General features: G+C 35.3%; 1 protein-coding gene across 4 annotated transcripts in view; it reads left to right on the top strand.

Annotated features, from left to right (window-relative positions):
- CEP85L (centrosomal protein 85L) overlaps positions 1–4,158 on the top strand; it is a 129,539-nt gene extending 125,381 nt beyond the window's left edge. For all 4 annotated transcript variants that reach the window (XM_074187451.1, XM_074187450.1, XM_074187452.1 and 1 more), the window contains exon 13: positions 2,910–4,158. In XM_074187451.1, the coding sequence (XP_074043552.1) occupies positions 2,910–3,073 (164 nt within the window). In that variant the 3' untranslated portion in view covers positions 3,074–4,158. The remainder of the gene's footprint in view (positions 1–2,909) is intronic.
- The last annotated feature ends 8,185 nt before the right edge of the window (positions 4,159–12,343 follow it).

Raw genomic sequence — 12,343 nt, 5'->3', positions numbered from 1 at the left:
TCTTTCCTTTGTTGCCTAAAAATATGGTGGTAATATTTCTCTATTTAGTGAATATGCATTAATTATTTGCAGATTGATAGAGCAGTGTGAGGCCAGTAAACCTTTCTCATGTTAAGATCAGCATGGTTACACTTACTATAGATTTTTTTTTTAGTTTTTGCAAGGCAGTGGGGTTAAGTGACTTGTCCAAGGCCACACAGCTAGGTAATTATTAAGTGTCTGAGGCTGGATTTGAACTCGGGTACTCCTGACTCCAGGGCTGGTGCTCTATCCACTGCGTCACCTAGCTGCCCCTGTAGAATTTTTAAGCAAAGGTTATTCCCATGTTGAGTGTGGAGAGATGAAACTTTTGGTCATAGTAATTTTCAAAGACTATCCCTTAAACTCTGGGGCAGCCTTCCATTAGGGAAAATGCAGAAACTTGGAAGTACAGGTCATCAGGAAGGTAAGCTAAAAACAAAGTTATTCTTTCTCTGAAGGATGATGTTTGTCTTTTTTGTGGACTTTTAGACTCAAAGAGCATTTGAAGATTTCCTTAGCGTCTTAAACATAACTTTTCTTTTATGGTGAAAGAACTTGTATGTGGGCTGACCAGCTCATGTTTTGTTTTGTTTTTTGGCAAGGCAATGGGGTTAAGTGGTTTGCCCAAGGCCACACAGCTAGGTAATTATTAAGTGTCTGAGGCCGGATTTGAACTCAAGTACTCCTGACTCCGCGGCGGGTGCTCTTATCCACCTAGCCGCCCCAACCAGCTCCTTTTCTATATAGGTGTGTTATGCCACTGAAAAAAAATTCAAAGGCCTCTAACCCTGTGCCATCATTTCAATCCCTCCTTGCTCCTTCTACCATCTTTCCTCCCCCTCCCTGCACACCTCTTCTCCCCCCCCCCCCCAATCTTTGTGGTGATGTGGTAAATGGTTTATACTAAAGACCTTGAATAATAAGGGGTATGGTAAATACATGAAAGTCAAATAAAAGTGACCGCAACTTAATTTGGAATTAGTTGGATTAATTAATATGGTGTGATTGACTTGAAGGGACAATTCTTATTTTTCTGTACACATAAAGAGTAGTACTTGATTAAGTGATTTAAGATCCCCAAATAATCTACCCAGAAGATGGACTGTATCCCTGTGTTAGAAATCGAGTAATGCTCTTTCAGAATGAATCTATTGCTTTTTTTTCTTGTTGAGTAGTGAAAGCCCACAATTCAAATGTGACTAGAAGCCATTTTTAGAGCAATTCAAGATTTACAAAGCAGTTTCATGACCCTGCTGTGAGAAGAGTAGTTTAAATTGCTGTTTAAATTTCCATCTTACTTTAATAGTTTTTCATTTTATTTGTCTCTGCCTCATGTTTAGGTCCAAACTCATCTTTCTGATTCTTATCACCATTATTCTTTTCACTCACACACTGCCTTGTAATTCTTATTTTGAATATGATGGAAATAGCTTAGCTAATTGTTACATTAATGTATTAATGTCACTAAACCCAACATGCCATAAAGCATTTTAAGAGGTAAGATACTTGCTAACCAGACTTAACCATTGTGCATGTACATCTTTATCCTGTGCCAAGTAAAGGTTCAAGTGTTTGAGTATGGAGAGTAGAGACAGAAAGATTTTCTCTTCTGAATTTTAATTTATCGCAGTAATTCAGAGTACTTGTGAAGTAATGCAGATTTTTAGAGTTAGAAGATAACTCAGGACATTTAATTCTTTACCTGAGCAAAACTTCTCCAGTCTTTCTTGACAAGTGGGCACTTAACCTTTGCTTAAAACCCTACAGTAAGTGGGAACCTATTGTGTCCTGAGGTAGCCCATTCCTCTTTTAGCTTTAATCTTATTTTCTATAACTCCATCAAGCTGAAATCTAATCCCTATTATATCTCCTCCAGTGATCTCTAAGATGAGCACCCTCAATTTTTTCAGTTTTCTTAACAGTTCGCCCACTGCTCACAACTGTCCTTTCTAAAATGTAATGTCTAGGACTGAAAACAATACTGTAGCCATATACCAGAGCAGTATTAAACTTGGACTGTGACCTGAGTTCTGGATACTCTTCATCTCAGTGCAGCCAAAGGTCAAAATAATTTTTTTGACTGCCAGATGACACTGTTGACTCATTGATCTGTCCATCTAAAAAAACACCCATAACATTTCAGACCAGCTACATTGTTGTTTTCCCCCCAGCCCGAGAATAAGATTTGAACTCCTTTAAATGCTATTCTGTTTGATTCAGCTTATCATTCTATCCTATCAAAGAGGTTTTTGAATCCTAGATATTACATAGCATCTTGGCTAGTGGCTTAATCTCCAAATTTTATAAACAATTCATCTCTACCTATATCATTTAATATTAAGTGATTTTATCTATCATTTAATATTAAGTGATTTTATCTGTCATTTAATATTAAATGATAGAAGGTCAAGTAGAAATCCCTGGAACAGTCTGATGGCGACCTTTCCACGATGACCTTGAACTCCAGTCTTAAATCTGTTCTAAATTTCACATATATGTACTAATATACATATATACATATATATATATATATATATATATATATACATATATATATATTCTATTATCTCTGTGTATTTTCTCCAAAGATGGCATAATTATTTCAGATATTTTACCTAAAACACTTAATTAATACCTGAATATAAATGTAACAACTATTTGAATACCCTAGAAAAATATTTAAATTAAAAACAGAATTTTAGGGTTCTATAAGTGCTAATTAATGGTTATGATATTTTGTTTTCTTTAAAAATTGAAAAATTATTATGTAATTTTTACCTAAGTTTTGACTCTAACACAGAATTATATTGGTGTAGGTAACAAAATTAAATTCCAAAATAACATTGAAAGTGTGGGAAACTCTACTTCTCTTTGTTTTATTTCCACAGCAATGAGCTCTTCAACTGAAGAGACTGAGAATGACCACAGCCCGGATTCACTGACAAAAATACTATCAGACATGTGCCAGTTACGGAAGGAGATCGATGAGTTAAGGACTATGATGTCAGACCGCTATGCTCAGGACATGGGAGATAACTGCATTACTCAATGATAAAGTGTTTGTCCCACAGCAATAATGATTCATTGCTCAATGCTGCTGTGTTAACTATTCTTCATTGTTCGTTCAGGAGCCATATTGGAAGATTGCATTTCTATTTGACCTGCATGTAGGTTGTTTTGTGTACTGTTTTATTTTTGGTTAGGGAAAGATGGGGCTGGGAGATAGTTTTCAATGAAACCTTTTTAATCAAGCAGAAAACCACCCAACCCCAAAACCCACATGATTCAAATCACCATTTGATAAAGTCTAAAAGAAAAATATCTCTTTTCTCAAACTACTGATTGTAGGATCATGCTGTGAAGAATGGTATTCAGATAAAGAAGCAGGTTTTTTTGTTTATTTGTTTTTAAACCCTATGGAATTTTGATATTTATAAAGGTTTCTGGAGTTAAAGCAAAGATTGCAAGGAAGGTACTGATTGTATCTCCACTTATTGTTCCTTCCAATAGAAGTTTATCTTGCATGTTTAGGATGCTCACAGACTAACTGAAGCAAGGTTTACAACATTTGCTCCTTTACTGCGGGCATGAAAGATGCTTTTGCTATTGGAACAATGATGCTATATAAAGATGCAATTTTAGAGGGTTAGAATTGTAATAGTATATGGACAAGTATAGACATACTTTTTAGTATGTTTTCAAGCTACCTATTACAGTTTGGGAAAGTTTCACATGATAAAAGACTTTTTCATCACCATCATGAGTGAGTTTTCTAGCATTTTTATTCTTTTCCAGCTATGGGTATATTTAGCATTAGTTTGTGCTAATATCTTTACATAGCACTTAATGTTAATTGTTTTCCTTTGGGGGACAGGGTAAGTTATTCATCTGAAAAAAGAAAAAGCATTGCGAACATATAAAAAGCTTTGGTTCTAGCTATGACAGATCCATAAAGATTCCAGATGCTCACCAGAAAGGGACATTGAGAGTACTAGCTGTGGTTCTAATTCATAATATACAAAAATATTTGTCTGCCAAAATTTCCAGTTGAAGGCTATTGAAAAAGTTAACTGCAATCTTCATTCATATTTGGATATTCACCAACACAAAGAAAATAAATTCTATGCTTAGCTCGTTTCTTTTGTTTATGGCACCAAGTTGCATTTATTGAGACAGTCCTCATTTAAAGTTTTGGCTTGACCATGCTAGTTCTCTAACTTATACGAGATGTAAGACTAAGGTAACATGAGTAAATTTTTTTAATAAACATAATTGAATTTTATGCATCCAAATTAATTCAGCATTATGTACTTGACCCAGAAATGCAGTCAGTACCTAACACAATTTGAAAATAATATTTTGACATTGCCTTCAGAGTCCATGGCATTCTTCTTTGAATAACCTCTTTGTGGAAAATCATTGGGGAATGAGTTTAATTTCAGAAAATGAACAAAAGTTATTTAGAGCTACATGTAGTCACTAAAAGGGCATAATGAATGTTTTGTAAAAGATGTTGCAAATGAAGTATATTTGTGTAGCTTTCAAACTAGCTTGAAGGCAAAAACTTACTAGAGAGTATCCTCAAATGTTCTGAGCAATAGAAGCATTATTGGAATAGCTGTCTAGCCACTTGATGTGACTGTTTTCAGATAACACTCATTTACATGGATTCAATCTGAAGAAATCGTGTTTTTTTGAAACTATTGGTCACATTATTTTTAGAGGAAGCCCTCATATAATACTCCACAGCTTTAGTTCAAATAACAGTTCTCTTATATTCAACTTGGAATACTGTCTGTATAAAATACTCCCTTTTTAGGAGAGAGGTGATTTAAGGAGGTACTAACTCAGTCTCTAAGGAATCATTAATTCAGTTCAGTAATAATGTGTCTGTCCCTCTGCATCTTAATATAATATGGAGTGATACTGGCACCAAAAAGAATAAATGATGTGTTTGATTTGTTTTGTATTTTTGAGGGGGGCCTATCAGCCTCTAATATGAAGCAATTATATCTAAACAGATGATACAAAAATTGAAACTTTAGAATGGGTGGGTTTTATCTTTTAACATAGTTAAAAGTATATCTCTGTTCAGTTTGAACTGAAATTCTTAGCATTGGTGAAAAATACCTTGATGGTAAAGCAGATAAAGGGATAGGGGGATAGGCCACTCTCTGCTCTTGGAAGAGAAAGTCATTGGACTTAGGGAAGACAATCAGCGAGTTAAGTCACCAAATGGTCTTGTTTAATATCTCCTGTACTGTTTAATAAGTTTTGTTTTGTTTTGTTTTTATCCTAATAGTCAACTTTCTTCTAGGACTGTTTATTCATTTGATAGATTCTTTTCAGGGCATTATTATTTTAATAAGTTAATGTTGTAAAGTATGTAATTAATTTGCACTAAAGTAACTTTATGGTGAGCATTTTTTCAAAAGTAAATTTAATGGAAAACTGGCAGACTAGTTCTTTTGCCTTCAGCTGTAGGACGCAAATCTTAGACTATTTCTTAAAGAACACCTTTGCATCCTTCTCCCCTTCCCCAAATACAGTGTTACTTTCTGTACATTTTTTTAAAAAAATTGTGGTTTTATTTTATTGGAAAACTCAAGAAAAAGAGTGAGTTGGGCTAGCCAATAATACTGCAGTAACTGTTTAAATAATAACATTACTTTGAAATTGTAAATGTTAAGAAAATATTGTAATGAAATGTTAAAGAAAATATTCAAAGTTTAAAGTTAACCTACTTTAAAGGTGAAGGTTTTCTTTAGTGTGAAAAATCCTTTTAATGCACTATTATTGTAATTGTAAATGTGCTTGCTTCTTAGGAAGGGCCTTTTAGTACTCAACTGTATTGAATATTGGTCTTCTGATATTTGAAGTGTGAATTTAATCTTTTTCCTTCACTTTAAAATGGAGATAAATATCAGGTGTCTCAATTAAAGGCCTAAATTAAAATGTGCAGATCAAATTACCTGACCTCACAGGCACAATAATTATCATTCATTTGATATCAGCAAATACTCTGGTATTATTGAGCTCTTGGTAAATCTGTTTTCATTTACAATGGCCTATCAGATTGGAAGAACAACAATCTTTTCTAGTGTAAGATGTGTTGGTTTGTTTATCTGGTTGAAAATACTTCCGTGGACCCACGATTGCTTAAAATTAATAGTGGCATAATTTAGTGAAACCAATTTTAGCTTTGAACAATTTGTTAAATTGCTTTTAGTCACAATAATTTTTTTCAGTGGCTATTAAAAGACAATCTCAAGGGCTGGAAAAAAGTTGATATGGATGTACAATTCTGTCTTAGTGGGCTTAATTATTAACCAATGTATAGTTTTTTGATTAGTTTGTAGGAATTGCTGAGCATATTTTTTACAGAAATTAATGTATTAAGAACTGTACTTTAAAATATCAGTAATTATTCTTTGAGCAAAAAAACAGCTGAGCCCCTGAACTGTACATAGTTTATATAGTTGTGTTTCCGCACACATCTAGCTTGCATTATTAGCATCTGATCTATTGGTTTGTATCATTATAGATTTATAGTTAAAGCAGTTCTTAGAATGACCCCTCACTCAGGCTAAATAATTTGAAACTGCCAGTAGATGCAGCCACAAGAGCCAAAGTTAATTCTCTTTTCATTTTCGACAACTTGTTTCTATTCTTCACAAGCAAGAGAAAAACTTTCCTACTTAGTTTATAAAAAAGAACTATACCTTTCCTAACCCACAATGATCTTGCTGTGGGATTTTGCTCATCTATAATCTTTTTCCATAAAGACATTTTATCTTGGGGGGTAAATTTTGAGATTCAGTTATCCTTTTTAATTAAAATATTAATATTGAACATGGTTAGATTTCCAAATTGATAACTTATTAGCAATATTAATTCCACAGTTGTATACAGTTAGCACCCTTGTGCCTTTTTGCCTGCAGTACACATGTTTATTTCCATTTTACATAAGCTTTAAGAATGTTGATGATTGTTGCACCTTGTTTTTTTCTCTAATTAGACTTTCTTAAGCTTTTTTTCCCCAACAAGAAGAAATATTTATTAAATATAGGAGTAGGTCTAGGCATTTATCTTTGGAGCTGAGCTCTTGACCCCTATGAAGTGAGCAGGAATCTCCATCAGAATGTAGTCATTGTATCTATCAATTACAGTATTTCATAGGTGTGAGAAGTAGGGTGCTAGACAGCTATATTAAAAGCACAGCAGTGTGTATTATTAGATCAGTCTCTATGACTGGTAGTTTTAGTAAATTGGGTTCAGTTTTTGAACCATCCAGAATACCTCATGTGTAAATACAGTTGTCATGACTTAATTGAAATTCAGTCATTGTAAAAAGGAAGTGAAGCCACTGGTTGGCTCATGCCTTCAGGCCTATCATTCTTACCTCTTTGTGTAAAGGGGTTTTTTTTGTTGTTGTTGTTGGTTGTTTTTTTTGTGTGTGTGTGTGTGTGTGTGTGTGTGTCTGTGATGGGGGGTTTTATATTTTTAAAAAAATAGGGTTTACAGCTAGAATTTTGAATGCCAAAGTTCTATTTATTAAATAAAAAAGAAAGTTTTCAATGTTAATGGCTAGTATTTTTCCACTGGAGTATTGTTTGTTGATGTTTGAATTTGTATTTACAGAGAAATAAATTTTTTACAAAAATATTTGCTTTGTTTGAGAATTTAATTGATAATTCATAAATTTTCTTTGAAATACTCAAATTTAAATTTATACTGATAAGCAGCTTACTTTGATTCCCATTTGGATATTTCTTCCTGTGGAAATAAAATTATTATGTCTCCAGACCTGGAATAAGGAATATGGGCATTTATATGACTTTGAATACTTGAACATTATTATATTTTTGTTCAAATCACTTGAACCACATTGAGCTTCACTTCACAGAACTGTGAGCAGTGCACTATGTATATGTAAACTTTAGAGTACTATGAAATGTGGGGTTGGCCATGGTGATGATTATCCCCAAATTAAGGGTGCAAACCCTAGTTTCTACAAGGATATACCAGGGTAGTGTAAATTCTGGCAGCATCCACAAATCTGGACTTGGTGATATCTGCCTGCTGTCTGAGGTTGGCTGGAGCATTGATGATTAATCTTTCGACCACATTCACTTAAGCTTTAGTCTTTTCATTATGAGGGGTTGAAACAGTAGACAGCTCTCTTGAGATCTTTTGATCACATCATACATGCAAACACAAATTTAGCTTTGAGTCATTTCAATTTGTTGAAATGCCTGAATTCGGTTTCTTTTCCCAGTTTGGTAGTCCCATTCTAGCCTGAGTCCAGTGAGGAAGACCTGAAGGTCCTGCTGAAGGATTCAGAATGCTCCAGGAGGAGCATCTGGGGCATCGCAGCCTGCTAAGTCAGTAGAGCTCCATGTATTGTAGAAGGCTCCTTTAATCTTCTAGTGCATATGAGCACAAACTTTGAAATGTTTGAGACACTAATTGAATTAGCAAATAATCTTGTTCCTAGGCCAGATCTCATTCCAACTCTGAGTGAAACTATAATAAGCCATCTCAGATTCAATGAACTGCAACCTCTGAGTCTCTATATCAGACTCCTCAATGAATATGATAGAAATGACTTGGCAGAATGGAAAGGCAAAATCCTCTTCAGGGTAATACTGGGAAGGGGTTTGCTCTTTGTATTATAAATTTTCAATTCCAATTCTAAATCACCCCCTCCATCCACAACCCTTGAAAAGGCAAGGTGTGATACTTAGTATACATGAAATAGTGCAAAATATATTTCTATATTAACTACAATATAAAAAAGCAAAAATTTAAAAATATGCTTGAGTTCAGTTTTTTTCTGAAAATGGATAGCATTTTTCATCATGAGTCTTGGAGTTGCCATGGATCTTGGCTTTGATTGGAATAGTTAAGTCTTTCACAGTTGATTATTATTACAATATTACTGTTAGTGTGCGCACTGTTCTAGTTCTCACTTCACTTTGCACCAGTTCATATAAGTGTTCCCAGATTTTTCTGAAACCATCCCCTTAGTCGTTTCTTATAGTTTAATAGTATTGTATCACAATCATTTATACAACTTGTTCATTTCTCAATTGATGGGCATTCCCTCTGATAGCAATTCTTTGCCACCACAAAAAGTTGCTAAATATATTTTTGTACATATTTATCCTTTTTTTTTTTAAGGTTTTTGCAAGGCAAATAGGGTTAAGTGGCTTGCCCAAGGCCACACAGCTAGGTAATTATTAAGTGTCTGAGACTGGATTTGAACCCAGGTACTCCTGACTCCAAGGCCAGTGCTTTATCCACTATGCCACCTAGCCACCCTTGGATCTTTTTTCTTTGATCTTTTTAGGCTTGAAGCTCAGTCAAAGGATTTTCAGTTTTACAACCCTTTGACATAGTTCCAAATTGTTCTCCAGAGTAATTGGACTAGTTCACAGTTCCACTATCACCTACTGTATTTGTACCTATTCTCCCACATCCCTTCCAGCATTCTGTCATGATAGTCAATCTCTCCCACTATTTCCCTGAAAAGGATTTTGCCTTTCCATTCTGGCAAGTCACTTTTATATCCATTGAGGATTATGATTTTATGTAAGGGGTCACTAAATTTATGTCTCACTACAGCCTAGAAGAGGTTAGATGAATTGACAGAGGTTACTCATTTGGTTAATGATAGAGCCACACAGCTTTCCATGGTATTTTTCTGATCCTAGTTTTCCTGAAAAGATTTGATAAGAAAGAAAATTATTTCCAACTCTGGGGTTACAATCATATTTTGTTGTGATATAGGATAATAGACTTAGAGCTGGAGGATATCTGAGAAAATTAAGGAAATTGCCTCATTTTATAGGTGAAATAGACTGGGAGAAGTTCTGATTTGCATAGATTTACACTAAGTTTTCCAAAGTGGAATTTGAACTCCAATCTTCTTGATTTGACTTTGGCCTCTCTTCCTCCCCCTTCCCAGACCCCTCCCAAAACAAGCATATCATGAAGAGGAGGAGCTCCAGGCAGAAGTTGTTAACAGTATTTCAATTGTATTGCCTAAGTGGGTAAACATATCTGGCAAAAGTAAACGGAAATATGCAGTACAAATGTTTGCATTGCTGTATTGAATAATTATACTGTGTGAATGAGTATATAAATATACATATATACATGTGTATATACACACACATTTAGTCAGTAGGAAATCACATTTTCATGAAACCCAGGTTTATCAGAAGAGGAACTTGCATGTGGACATCAAAGCCAGAGCAAAGAGTTCCTAGTTATTTCAGAAGTTGATATATTTATGTAAATCATACTAGAGAGGGACCGAACATGGAAAGGGAATAGCAAGGATGAGAAAAAAGGACCTTTCTCCTTGCAGAGAAGCAAAGTAATGGCAAAAGCCATGTTCTTTTCCCTTGGGAACTGCTAGACTATGAAGATGTGTGGGGTCTCCACTTATCTGCAAGGGACCCAGCCTGGTAAAAACTGGCTAGCACCTGTCTTACCTCACAAGGACCCACAGGGAGTTCAGCTTGGGTGCAAGAACAGATTGTGTCAGCTCAGGGGGGAACCTTTTATCCTTGACTCATCCAAGGCCTGTGTGTTCTGGATCCAGTGTTAGTGAAAAATATGGCAGTTCAAAAAGTCAACTTCAGGAGTCCCCTTAATAGCCCTTACCTATACCTAGCTAGTCTATCTATATACATTCAACTATTTTTTCACTATTTGAAATGATATTCTCCCAGAGAAGATCCTAGTTAATGGAATGAGATTTTTAAAGGAAAGGGTTTCATCTTACTATGACTGGAAATTTGTTTATTGTTTGCAAGCTTGAATAAAGTTACCTCCATGTCTGAATAACAATGAAAACTGAAAGCTCTAGGTTGTTCACAAAGGATCCCCGAATTTGGATCCCCATAATGGAGTCACGCTTTTCTTTGTAAATGAAACTTTCCTAAGTTCTTCGAATTCTGAGGAGATAGTGTGATGTAGAGGAAGGCTCATCCCTGGCGTGTCTCAGGAAAGTAACTTTAACCCCCTAGTGTTGTGGGCAACTCTCAGAAGGTACTGACCTGTCATCTGGGAGTCACAGGTTCTGCCTTAATTGAATCCCAGACACAACCCCATGGGGTAAATGGGAAATACAATTGTGTGGTTTTGGAGGTGGGGTGAAGGGAACGGAGCCTGATAAAAAGCCACAATTTGAGATAAACTAGGAGGCACAGGTGAGCAGGGAGAGGATTTGTGGCTGGATAGCAGCCAGTGAAAAGGAGATAATGAAAAATAGCCAGAATACCAATTTTGGTGGATTGTAGGGGACATTTAAGAGGAGTATGGTGTAGGAAGACTGGGAAGGTAGGACGAGACTAAGGTATGAAACACTTTAAAAGCCAAACAAGATTTGATATTTTATCTTGAGGGAGGCCGCTAGAGTTTGAGTAGAGTGATGTGGTCAGACCTGCACTTCAGGAAGATCACTTCCACAACTGAATGGATGGATTGGAGAGGGGAAGATGAAGCGGAGAAACCAATCAATAGGTATTGCAGTGGTTCAGAAATAAAGCGATTAGAGCCTGCACCAGGATGGTGGCTATGTAAGTGGAAAGAATGTGGCCTATATGAGATATTGTGAGGGTAAAAATAGCAGGGCTTGGTAGCAGATTGGATATGTGGAATGACTGAGAGGAGCTGAGGATATTATCTGGTTGCAAGCCTAGGTGACAGGGAAGTTTAGAAGAGGACAAACTATAGGGAAAGATGAGATGTTTTCAAGTTGAGTCTAGGGGACATATAATTTGATTTGTCTAAGAGGCAACTGGAGGTCAGGAGAAAAGTTAGAGCTGAATACATCTGGAAATCATCTGGGAGTTGATGACATCACCAAGTGAAATAGTATAGAGGAAGGGAAGAAGGGAAGAAGGCCCAGGATAGTGTCTTAGGGGGACACCAAAAGCACACCAAATTTTATATTCATATATGTTTTATATCTGTATAGATTTATGTGTGTAGACTGATACACATATACACATAAACACATACAATTATGTTATATAATAAATTATGCCTTAAATTTTATTCTATCTCTACCCCCCCCTAGATTTGCTCTTCATTCACATTCTGACCTCAGCCTGACCTCAGTTCACTATCATAAAATACCACCACATTCTTGCACATACTCTATTGTCTAAATCAAAATGGCTTTCTTATCATACAAGAGAACTCCATTTCTAATCTCTATGACTGGAATACAAATATATATATATATGTATATATACATACATACATACAAATACATATATCTCTAAATATATATATGTATATCTAT

This window comes from Macrotis lagotis, chromosome 5 (assembly GCF_037893015.1).
Source record: "Macrotis lagotis isolate mMagLag1 chromosome 5, bilby.v1.9.chrom.fasta, whole genome shotgun sequence".
NCBI lineage: Eukaryota > Metazoa > Chordata > Mammalia > Peramelemorphia > Peramelidae > Macrotis > Macrotis lagotis.
The sequence above is the reverse complement of the archived record's forward strand: the minus strand, read 5'-3'. Positions and strand labels throughout refer to the sequence as shown.